The 12,104-nt window shown below is 42.7% G+C and overlaps 1 protein-coding gene across 1 annotated transcript in view; it reads left to right on the top strand.

Moving 5' to 3' along the window:
* ppp2r5a (protein phosphatase 2, regulatory subunit B', alpha isoform) overlaps positions 1–12,104 on the top strand; it is a 288,446-nt gene that overhangs the window by 228,722 nt on the left and 47,620 nt on the right. The window contains exon 8 of the mRNA XM_038811016.1: positions 4,093–4,146. Within this exon, the coding sequence (XP_038666944.1) occupies positions 4,093–4,146 (54 nt within the window). The remainder of the gene's footprint in view (positions 1–4,092; positions 4,147–12,104) is intronic.

Raw genomic sequence — 12,104 nt, forward strand, 5'->3', positions numbered from 1 at the left:
CTCTCAGCTTATTCCCCCCACTTCCCTCCCTCCCTCTCTCTTGGCTCCCCCCCCTATTGGCATTATTCTCCCCTGTCTCTCTCCCCACCCCCTAATGCTTCCAGCTCCCCGCATCTATGCCCCTCATAATTTTGTACACCTCAATCAGGCCCTCCCTCAGCCTTCTCTGCTCCAAGGAAAACAATCCCAGCCTGTCCAGTCTCTCATGATAGCTGAAAAGCTCCAGCTTGGGCAACATCCTTGTGGATATCCCTCTGCGCAGACTTTAGTGGAATCACTTCCTTCCTATTGTGTGGCAATCAGATCTGCACGTTGCAGTGGCCTATCTACCATTTTATACAGTTCCATCATAACCTACCTGATCTTGTATTCTATGCCTCAGCTATTCTATGCCTCAGCTAATAAAGGCAAGTATCCCATATGCCACCTTAACCATCTTATCCACCTTATTACCTGCCCTGTTGTCTTCGGGGATCTATGAACATGCACACAGAGTTCCTCTGGTTCTCTGTATGTCGTAGGGCCCTACCATTCATTGTATATTCCCTTGCCTCGTTATTCCTCACAAAATGCATTACCCCTCAACTTTCACGGTTATTGTTCGAGTTACCCTGCTGTACCCACAGTTTGTCTTTTAACCTGATTGCTGGTTGGTGTGGGGGGGGGGGTTAGCTCCATTGGCTGGACGGCTGGTTCATGATGTGGAGCGTCGCCAACTGCATGGGTTCCTGTACCGGCTCAGGTTATTAATGAAGACCCCACCTTCTCTACCTTGCCCCTCAACTGAGGTGTGGTGACCCTCAGGTTAAACGCTGCCAGTCAGTGTTCTCTCAAAAAGGGAGAGCTGCTAACCCTGGGGACTATGGTGACTTTCATTATCTAATTATTTTAAGGATTGGAGTAGAAACTCACCTGACTCATTTGCATTTGTCTGATTTTGGGCCACTGGCCACAGCCTCCAAAGTTACCATCTTCCATGTTTCTTTTTCTTATTCATGGGCTGGCCTTGAGTGCATTCCAACGCTAACCCTCCTGTCTCCTCACGAACACTGAATCTATACTCCTGCTTCCCAGTTTCATATCCTTGTTGTTATTGATTGGGCATTGCATTCCCTCACCCTGATTTGTTCTTAAACATCACGGCAGCACGGTAGCATGGTGGTTAGCATAAATGCTTCACAGCTCCAGGGTCCCAGGATCGATTCCCGGCTGGGTCACTGTCTGTGCGGAGTCTGCACGTCCTCCCCGTGTGTGCGTGGGTTTCCTCCGGGTGCTCCGGTTTCCTCCCACAGTCCAAAGATGTGCGGGTTAGGTGGATTGGCCATGCTAAATTGCCCGTAGTGTCCTAAAAAGTAAGGTTAAGGGGGGGTTGTTGGGTTACGGGTATAGGGTGGATACGTGGGTTTGAGTAGGGTGATCATGGCTCGGCACAACATCGAGGGCCAAAGGGCATGTTCTGTGCTGTACTGTTCTATGTTCTATGCAAATAAATAGTATAATTGCTTTGCCAAATTAACCACCAGTTTCATCTCTATTCTTAAACCAGCTTTTAATTTTCTAATATACATCCATGATATTGAGAATTTCACAGCACTTTCCCAATGGTAAACTTGGAATAATTATATTATGAAGATATTAAAGTAGCTAATTTTAACAGGAATGTAATTATATTTTAAACTTCATTTTCCATTTCAATGAAGATTGCACTATGAACTCTGCCACAGGGGAACCATATACATAATTGCAAATATGTTAAAGAGGTGCTCACCAACTCTCAATGAAAATACTATGCGTGATCTACTAATACATGCAATTGATTACCAAATGATTGCTCTGTCTTTTTACATGTGAATTCCCAAGGTAATGAACATTTCCAGATTGCGTCTCAGAAACCCGGCTGGGTCACTGTCTGTGTGGAGTCTGCACGTCCTCCCTGTGTGTGCGTGGGTTTCCTCCGGGTGCTCCGGTTTCCTCCCACAGTCCAAAGATGTGCAGGTTAGGTGGATTGGCCATGCTAAATTGCCCGTAGTGTAAGGTTAATGGGGGGATTGTTGGGTTACGGGTATACGGGTTACATGGGTTTAAAGTAGGGTGATCATTGTTCGGCACAACATTGAGGGCCGAAGGGCCTGTTCTGTGCTGTACTGTTCTATGTTCTATGTTCTAAACTCAGTAAAAAGGTTTATGAATCAGGATGAGTGCTGTTTTAAAATAGTAATTTGATGAAATAAGATACAATCAAATAAGGACACCCAGTAGAAATTGTAATGATTCAATCTATCTCCCAGTGCAACATTGAATACACACACAACTGGTCTTAATTGCTACTGAATTGGTCACAGATGAATGCTGTGAGAAATTAGGCATGATACAGCTTGGCTTTGCCAGAGTATTTATAGCAAAATCCTTCCACTGAACCCCAGACACATTTATCTAATTGAAAATATTATTCCTCTTTTTAAATAAAGTGGTGATGAGTGACGTGACTAACATGTAAAATAAAACCCCAGATTTTGCTGGAGAGATGACCATGAGGCTCACGGCGCTCACCAGTTTTGAAGTGTAAATCAGACTGCGACTTCCAGCAACTACACATGCGCAGTTAAATGCAGAAGTTGCGAAGATATTGTGCAAGTTGCCCTTTTCTTCCAGAAGTCTTGACATTTAAATGCACGGAGTGATGTTGTTGCGTTTTTTAAAAAAAAATTTTTAAGTACCCAATTTTTTTCCAATTAAGGGGAATTTAGTCTGGCCAGTCCACCTACCCTGCACATCTTTGGGTTTTGGGGGTGAGACCCATGCAGACACTGGGAGAATATACAAACTCCATATGGACAGTGACCTCGGACCAGGAAAGAACCTGCGTCCTCGGCGCCATGAGACAGCAGTGCTAGCCATTGTGCCACCCCTGAATTGTTGCACTTGTGATATATATGCACATAGGCAATAAACTTGTCAAATGTTCGTGCTTGTTCATTTCAGTGTAAGTAAAGTTTTAAAGGTGAGGCAAGTCTTTATTTCTGCCAAACAATCTCTCTCGTACTGAAAATCACTTGTACAATTGTGGCGTCTCATTTCTTCAGATTTTAGTTGTTAATAGATATTTTTATAAAAAGTGCTTTTTCCTTCTCTATCAAATTCCAATCTTTCTTTCTCTCTCTTTGCTTTGTTTTCTGTACTTGATTTGACATTGAATTCTATTCCAGCTGACACTTCCTAGTTCACAGACACTGCACAATTCATTAACATTTTTTCAATCTTAGAACATAGAACATGCAGCGCAGAAGGAGGCTATGCAACCCATCGAGTCTGCACCGACTCACTTCAGCCCTCATTTTCCCCCTAACTTTGGTCACTAAGGGCAATTTAGCGTGGCCAATCCACCTGACCTGCACATCTTTGGACTATGGGAGGAAACCGGAGCACCTGGAGGAAACCCGTGCAGACGCCGCACAGACAGTGACCAATCTGATTGGTTAAGTCAATACACTCTTGCTTGCTCTGTGGACACAGATCCTAAATTCCCCTTTTAGAGTGGCATATTATTTGACACACTCAATTATAGCAAATTCCAGTTCAAAATCCTATTGAAAGTCTATGGAAAGTTGCAAGTGTAATAAATGAGTGCACTGTTTGCTAACTACTGAGAAGAAGATATGGTCACTTATGTCAGTATAATCTTTGGAATATAACAGACTTGTTTTTGTACTGTATCAATATGCTTCATGTGCAATAAATCTATTTGAAGTTAATCATATAATTAACATTACAGTCAATTAGTTTACAACAGTAATTTAGAGGGAGTTCTGCATGGATGAAGTTCACAGCAGCTGAACTTAAAAAAAATTACTTTTCAGCCTTATCCGTTAATATGTATTTAAAAATAAATAGTTTCAAACTGGCTGTGTCATTATTTCTATATGCGGTTTTCTATACAATGACATGGTATCCATGTAGTGCTGATTGAAGTCAAGAAATTGGTTGACATATCTATCAAATGATTGCTTTGATTTGTACAAAGAGGATGGATATACATTTCAATTTCACCAGTTACTGCTGGGAATCATGCAAGTGTTTCTTCTTGTCTTCTAGTTAGCTTATTGTGTGGTACAGTTCTTGGAAAAAGACGCAACTCTTACAGAACCGGTAAGTTTTCTCAGTTTATATTTAATAATTCTACATTTACCATTTTTTAAAAATCAATTCTTTTAGAGGTTTGGAGATTTTTCACCTACACTGCCAAAAAATTCTGAATTCAAATATTTGCTCCAATTACTTCTGTGTGTATGAATATAATCTTAAATGCTAAATGCATGCACAAATTTTGTGGGAATGGAAAAGAAAACGAAGTATCTCGGAGTTTCCTCGTATTTCTGATTTAAACTAAATTCACCTTGTTGATATCAAATTTCTATAAAGAAATCCATAAGCAGGAGAAGGACAAAATAAAAAGTTGATTTGGCCTGAAATCTTCATTCCAATCCTTTCTCTGGTTACAAGTCTCCCTTTGAAAAATTAGCTTTTGGTGAATTTAGTGCTTGTTAAATAAATTTTACTGCTAATAAATGAATAAGACATTACCCATTTTGGATACATGAAAGCTTTTTTTCCGTCTTACTGTTATGTTGTGTCCCAAAATCACTAAAATAATAAATAATGAACTTTATTATTGTCACAAGTAGGCTTACATTAACACTGCAATGAAGTTACTGTGAAAATTCCCTAATCGCCACACTCCGCGCGTTAGGTACACTGAGGGAGAATTCAGAATGTCTAAATTACCTAACAGCTCATCTTTTGAGACTTGTGGGAGGGAACCGGAGAACCTGGAGGAAACCATTGCTATCACGAGGAGAACGTGCAGACTCCGCACAGACAGTGACCCAAGCGGGGCTGGTTTGTAAATTGAACTATCTGTCCTCGCCTGTTCCTTTTTGGAAACTAAAATAGGTAAAGATCAGTACTGACAGATTGCTAATAAGCTTTAGTTGTGCATCTGAAACTCTCACTAGAAATAATTGGTTTTATTAAAAATTTCACAATGATCCAGAAACTGATGCCATTTCAATATCCACTCCATTAACATTTTGGAAACAATGGATGTCACTTGGTCATCAGTTTGCCTACATGAATAGAATGTCCAATATTGTTGGGTGCTATGTTGAATGCAAAAGTGATTTGAAAAGACAAAAAATATTTGTGCGTTTAAACGATGCCTGACAAATCTAAAGTACTGCTTGTTAATTTTGTAGAAGCTGTTTTTTTTGTCATCTTTTGATTTGGTGTCAACAGGTCTAGAAATACCTTCAGATTTGATTTCAAGAAGTAGAATCACGGGATTGTCTATGGGAAGAGTAGAAGGGTGCCAGACAGATGATGCTTCTGCTCATAAAGAATGTGCTCACCCACTGTCATCTTGCTACTCACTAACACTGCCAGAAATTCACTTCTCTGGATTTGTTTGAGGGACTCTGTGGGTAGGCTCCAATTCACCTGGGAGACAGTGGCAGATCTGTTCTACCTGTTACAATCCGATTACAACTAAAACAATACTTGTGGTTGTGAAGGTAATTTCAGACTTGGTTTTGGACCTCGTTATAACAAGCAGTTGTACACTTCTGCATATTAGTCAGTATCCTGGAGTGCTTGGAGAGCAGCCCTTCTCACAGCCAGCTTATGCAACGCAACGTGCATTTCATCTGAAGATTGAAGTGCTGAGCCAGTTCATTGCTTGTCCCCTGACTGTGTACAGTGTCTGCACTTGATGTTTAATTTTTGCCTGTGTTCAGCTATTTCAAAATCAAAATCAGGTTGCAGTGTTTTCAAATATCTAGCAAGACTGCTCTGAGCTGCCATTTCCCTTTTAACTTATGCCAATGCTACAGTTTTCTGATCATTACGTCATTAGTCTTGCTTCCAATGACTGATCTAAACTGTACCCAGAACTACAAAGAACAAAGAAAAGTACAGCACAGGAACAGGCCCTTCGGCCCTCCAAGCCTGTTCCGACCATGCTGCCCGTCTAAACTAAAATCTTCTACACTTCCTGGGTCCGTATCCCTCTATTCCCATCCTGTTCATGTATTTGTCAAGATGCCCCTTAAACGTCACTATCGTCCCTGCTTCCACCACCACCTCCGGCAGCGAGTTCCAGGCACCCACTACCCTCTGTGTAAAAAAACAAAACTTGCCTCGTACATCTCCTCTAAACCTTGCCCCTCACACCTTAAACCTATGCGCCCTAATAATTGACCCCTCTACCCTGGGAAAAAGCCTCTGACTATCCAACTGTGAATAATTATGCAGATGACCTGACTTTAAAAATTGTATTTTGTTCACAAACTGCTTCTGATTGGGTTTGCATCAATTGCAAAACATTTTGAACTGCATTTCACCAGGATATGAAAATCTAACCCTTAAATATCAGTGTGGAACACTCAGGTGAGATATAGAACATGTTGGGTGCAGAGTAAAAATTCCTTTCTAAACTCTTATCCCCCAAAAATCCTTTGTTCAATTTCCACTACAGCAGTCGTATACTTCTGAATTTGGTTGCTAATTAGAACAAAGCAATTTGCCAAAAGTGGTTTGAGAGTTCCTGTCTTAATTTTTAAAATGATCCTTCCAGCCAAGGATAATGTCCAGAAAGGACATTATCATTCCATCAATCTGAATTGGATTTGGCCTGAAGTGCCAAAGTGGAAAGGCAGTGTGCATTAACTTGTGTTATCACCCAAAATATTTTCAGATTTTTATTTCAGCTGCTTGTGTTAAAGGTGTTTTGTTTTAATTATGTCAAAGGACTAAAGTTATAGTGCTTTACAATAATTCTATTATATGCAAATTTTTATTTGACTTGACCAGTGATGTTACAAATCACCGAAGATTACAGATTTGTGTTGACCATTGTAACTCTAAATGGGTCATGCGTCTCTTCCCTCTTTGAAGAAAGCACATCTGGCTTTGCATCATTTTTAACTCTTGCAACTTGGAAGTTCAATATTTTTAGAAATGAACTGGTTGCATTTCTTCTTGGACCATATTTAAACTGTGATTTTGTTTTTAAGTAATTGAATTGGAGATTTGAGTAACTATGCTTAGTTTGTTGCTCTGTTTCACATAGATTTCAGGTCTGGAAAAAGTCAAACCACTTATGAAGTTCCTGCAAAATTGAGAGGCCATGTAGGATTTGAACAACTCCAGGATTTTCAACTTGCATAGTCTAATCAAGAGAACTAAGTACATAAAAGAGTACTTCTCTGCAGTTATTGTTAGTCATTGTAAAAACTACTGAGGATCAAGGAGATTGAGTTAGGCCAGGTAAGAGGAGGCTGATTGATGGGTGATAGACACAAGGTAATTATCTTCAAAGGTTCAATATGGGTCCCTTTCTGTAGGAATATTTAGCATAACACTAACAACTTAAATGTTGTACTAATATGATTATTGTGTAATATGCTTAGATTATTACCACAAATTTCTCCCAGTCCCATCGATATTTCATTCAGATGTTGTGTAACTTGAAATTCACTCTTAGGATACAATATAAGCTTTGAAAGACACAATTCGTACCAGTAATTGTAACAAGAGGTATTTCCCATATTTTGAACAGACATTGTATCCAAATGTTCTGAAATCCTTTTGATAACATTAATTATGTAATGCCATACAAGAGCAAGGAATTGAGAACTTTGATAGAAATAGAGTATCAGTTACTGTTTAGGAGTATGATTAGTACAAGGGGCAAAGTGGCACTATTAGGATCCTCCCACAGAGCCAGCCAGAAACGATAAGTGTGTCTTTCTGCACACTGTATTCCAGTGAAGTTTTATTATTCCAGTTTATAGTATATTTTCCAGAGAAATGCCCAGCCCTCTGTGGGGATTATAACATTTTTCCACCCTTTTTGTTGGCCAGTATGTTGCTCTCCCCTTCCAGTTTTGTCACTTCATGCATTATTCCAAAACTGAAGGCTGTCAGGGGGGATTTAAGATCAGCTCAGTAACATTTCCCCTTTTTAATTGTTCTATCTGCAATAATACAGCATGATTTGAACTCAGCACATGTAACAAGTGTACAACATTTTCAAAACAATAAACAAAACCATTTTCAATGGTTTTCTGTGAGATAGCTTCTCTGAAGGACTGCTTCACATGTGATAGGATTTTTAGAGACACTAGGATGCACTTAGAGGCAGCCGAGGTAAGAGGTAGTAAATGTAATAAGTTCAGTCTTCTCCACCCTTGCTACTATTACACCGTGGCATATTTGATGGAGTGAATTTAATTTGAGTTTCTTTGCAGTGTATTGAAGGCATCAAAATGTATCCACAAGTCTTGACTAACCAATTCAGTATGTGCACATTTGGGTGAAAGCTTGTTCACTTTCCTGTCGAAGGATACATTTTTTCCACTCCTTTTTCCAATCCTATTTTTGCTGCTTGCAGGTTGCTGTCTCCCTTTGGCTGTGCACATTCAAAAGGCAGAGTTCTCTTCAAATATGTTAGTTGTTGTTCAGGCCACAAGGTCAGCCAAAGTAGACTACCCCCTGGGATACTTTTCTGCTTCATTTCCTGAGTGATGGATCATATGTCCAATATTGATTCCACTGATTTTGGGCTGTGTGGAGCTTTCTGCATTAAGGGACCTACAGGAAGGCTTAAAACGCACATAAATGCTGTTTTGAACTCGTTTCACTAAGTCGCCTAACAATAATGTGAATTATTTTAAGAAATGAGAAGCTCCAAGTTAAATAAATTATTTATTGATTTTGCAACTCTGTATTGCTTTTAATAAGCCTGATTCATGGAGTACCGCCTAACCTGTATTGTCTGATATAATTGTTCTTCGGCAAACCCAAACACAGGAGTGTGCAAGAAGACTTGTGACAATTCCATTAAGCAAATTACAGTGTAGCATGGTCAGATGTTGTGCGCCAAGTTATAAGAGACTTGCCTGTGAAAGTGGTCCAGAACACATGTAATATCTACTTGTAAATCATGACTCATAAATGTTAAAACATACCTAGAGACCAAAAGAAAACTGTTTAACCTGGCTATTCAAATCCACACCTCTTCAACTTCCCATGTTCTACCCTCCATAAACTTTTAAATGATTCAAATTCTGCTGCTATATCCTGCTGCACACCAAGTCTAGTTTAACCATCACTCATTTTTTTGTAAAACATTTTATTAAGATATTTATAATTTTATAATAATAACAGTAAAATGTACAAATACAGATATAAACATAGTGCATAAACCATCTCCATTCCTTACAAATCTCACCCACCCTAAACATAAAATAGCCTAACCCCCCCCCCGCTGTCATTTAGTTTTCCCCGAAGAAGTCGACAAACAGCTGCTGCCTCCAGACGAACCCTAGCATTGACCATCTTTAGGCAAACTTAATATTCTCAAGTCTGAGAAACCTGGCCATGTCGCTAACCTAGATCTCTGATTTCGGGGGCTTCAAGTCCTTCCGCGCTAGCAATATCCGTCTCCGGGCTACCAAGGAGGCAAAGGACAAGACATCAGCTTCTCTTGTCCCCTGGACTCCCGGATCTTCCGACACTCCAAAAATTGCCACCTCTGGGCTCGGCACCACCCTTATTGTTAGCACCGTGGGCATGACCTCTGCAAATCCCTGCCAGAATTCCTTAAGCTTCGGACATGTCTAGAACATATGGACATGGTTTGCGGCCCTCGCACACCTCACACACCTGTCTTCTATCCCAAAAAACTTGCTCATCCGGGCCACTGTCATGTGTGCCCGGTGAACCACCTTGAATTGTATCCGGCTGAACCTGGCACATGATGAGGACGTGTTGACTCTGCTCAAAGCATCCGCCCACAGACCCGCCTCTATATCTCCCTCTAGCGCCTCTTCCCATTTGCACTTTAGCTCCTCTATCGGAGTTACCTCTGACTCCATGAGTTCTTTATAGATATCCGAGACTTACCCCTCTCCCACCCCTGTTCTAGAAACTACCCTGTCCTGTATCCCCCATGATGGTAGAAGGGGCCAGGTCGAAACCTGTCTTTGCACAAAATCCCGCGTCTGCAGATATCTAAACCCATTCCCTCCTGGCAATTCAAATTTCTCCTCTAAATCCTCCAAACAGGGAAAGCTCCCATCTATGAATAAATCTCCCATCCTCTCGATCCCTGCTCTCTGCCATCTCCTAAACCCCCCCCCCCCCCCCCCCCCCCCCCGCCATCTAGCCTCCCAGGAACAAACCGATGATTGTTACAAATTGGAGCCAAGACCGATGCTCCCTCCTCTCATATGCTTCCTCCGCTGCCCCCAGTCTCTCCGGGTCGCCACCACCACCGGGCTTGGGGAGTATTGGGCCGGTGAGAATGGCAGAGGTGCTGTTATCAATGCCCCCAGACTTGTGTCCTTTCACAATGCCACCTCCACTCGCTCCCACACTGACCCCCGCTACCCATCTCCTAATCATGGTAATGTTTGCCACCCAGTAATAGTTGTTAAAGTTCGGCAACCCCCCCCCCCCCCCCCCCCCCCAAGCACGCTCCAGCAGCACTTTCTTCATTTGCAGGGTTTTACCCGCCCATACAAAACCAGTAATCACATTATTTACCTGCTTAAAAAAGGCCTTTGGGATAAAGGTGGGGATGCACTGGAAAATAAACAGAAATCTTGGGAGGACAGTCAATCGCGACCACTACCTCCCTTCCCTCTTGAGAGCATCATGATCACATTTAAGAGCCATTAGCTGCCTGCCCTTAACAAACCCAGTCTGGGCTACCCCTAGCAACTCCGGGACACAATCTTCTATCCTTGAGGCCAAGGCTTTAGCCAACAGTTTGGCATCGACATTCAATAGGGAGATTGGCCTCTATGACCTGCATAAATCTGGGTCCTTCTCCCGCTTCAGGATCAATGAGATCGAGGCCTGTGACATTGTTGGGGGAAGAACACCCCGCTCCCTTGCCTCATTAAATCCCCTCACCAGCAACGGGCCCAGCATCTTGGAGAACGTTTTGTAAAATTCCACTGGGTAGCCATCCGGGGTCCCAGGGCCTTACCCGACTGCATGGCCTCCAGCCCCTCTGCTATTTCTTCAGTCCCGATCGGGGCTCCCAATCCCTTCACTAACCCTTCCTCCACCTTCGGAAGCTTCACCTCACCCAGAAACTGCCTCATGCCCTCCACCACAGCTGGGGATTCCGACTCGCACAGTTGAGTGTAAAATTCCTTAAACACCCTGTTCACCCCTGCTAGGTCCAAGACCGTGTTCCCTCTTGTCTTTCACTCTTCCTATCTCCCTGGCTGCCTCATTTTTCCTTAGCTGGTGTGCAAGCATCCTACTGGCCTTCTCTGCATACTCGTATATTCCCCCCCTCGCCTTTCTCAACTGCTCCACCACCTTCCCTGTAGACAACAGATCAAACTCCATCTGTAGCTTCTGCCGCTCCTTCAATAACCCTGCCTCCAAGGCCTCCGAATATCTCCTGTCTATCTGGAGCATTTCCCCAACCAACCTATCTATCTCTGCTCGCTTCACCTTCTCCCTATGGGCCCGTATCGATGTTCGCTCCTTCCTAACCACTGCCTTCAGCGCTTCCCAAACCGTTGCTGCCGAAACTTCCCCCATGTCATTTATTTCCAGGTAATTCTGGATGGACTCCCTCGCACCCCCACATACCCCCTCGTCCGCTAACAGTCCTACGTCCAATCTCCATTGTGGGCGCTGACCACCCTCCTTGCTCATCCGCAGGTCCAACCAATGTGGGGCATGGTCCGAGACAGCAATCACCGAATACTCAATATCAACCACCCCCGCCAGTAAAGCCCTGTTCAGATAACAAAATCGATCGGGGAGTATATTTGGTGGACATGGGAAAAGAAAGAAAGCTCCTTCGCTCTTGGTCATCCGAACCTCCCTGGGTCTACCCCCCCGCATCTGTTCCATAAACCCTTTGTTCCTTCGCCACTGCTGGCACCCTCCCTGTCTTTGACCTCGACCGGTCGAACCCTGGATCAGTGACCGTATTAAAGTGTCGTGTGTGTGTGGTCCCCCCTGCCCAGTGATCAGCTTATGCGAGTCAAGGTCTGGGGGTGGAGGGAAAGGTGGCCAGA

The sequence above is a fragment of the Scyliorhinus canicula genome, chromosome 1 (genome assembly GCF_902713615.1).
Source record: "Scyliorhinus canicula chromosome 1, sScyCan1.1, whole genome shotgun sequence".
In the NCBI taxonomy this organism is placed as follows: Eukaryota; Metazoa; Chordata; class Chondrichthyes; order Carcharhiniformes; family Scyliorhinidae; genus Scyliorhinus; species Scyliorhinus canicula.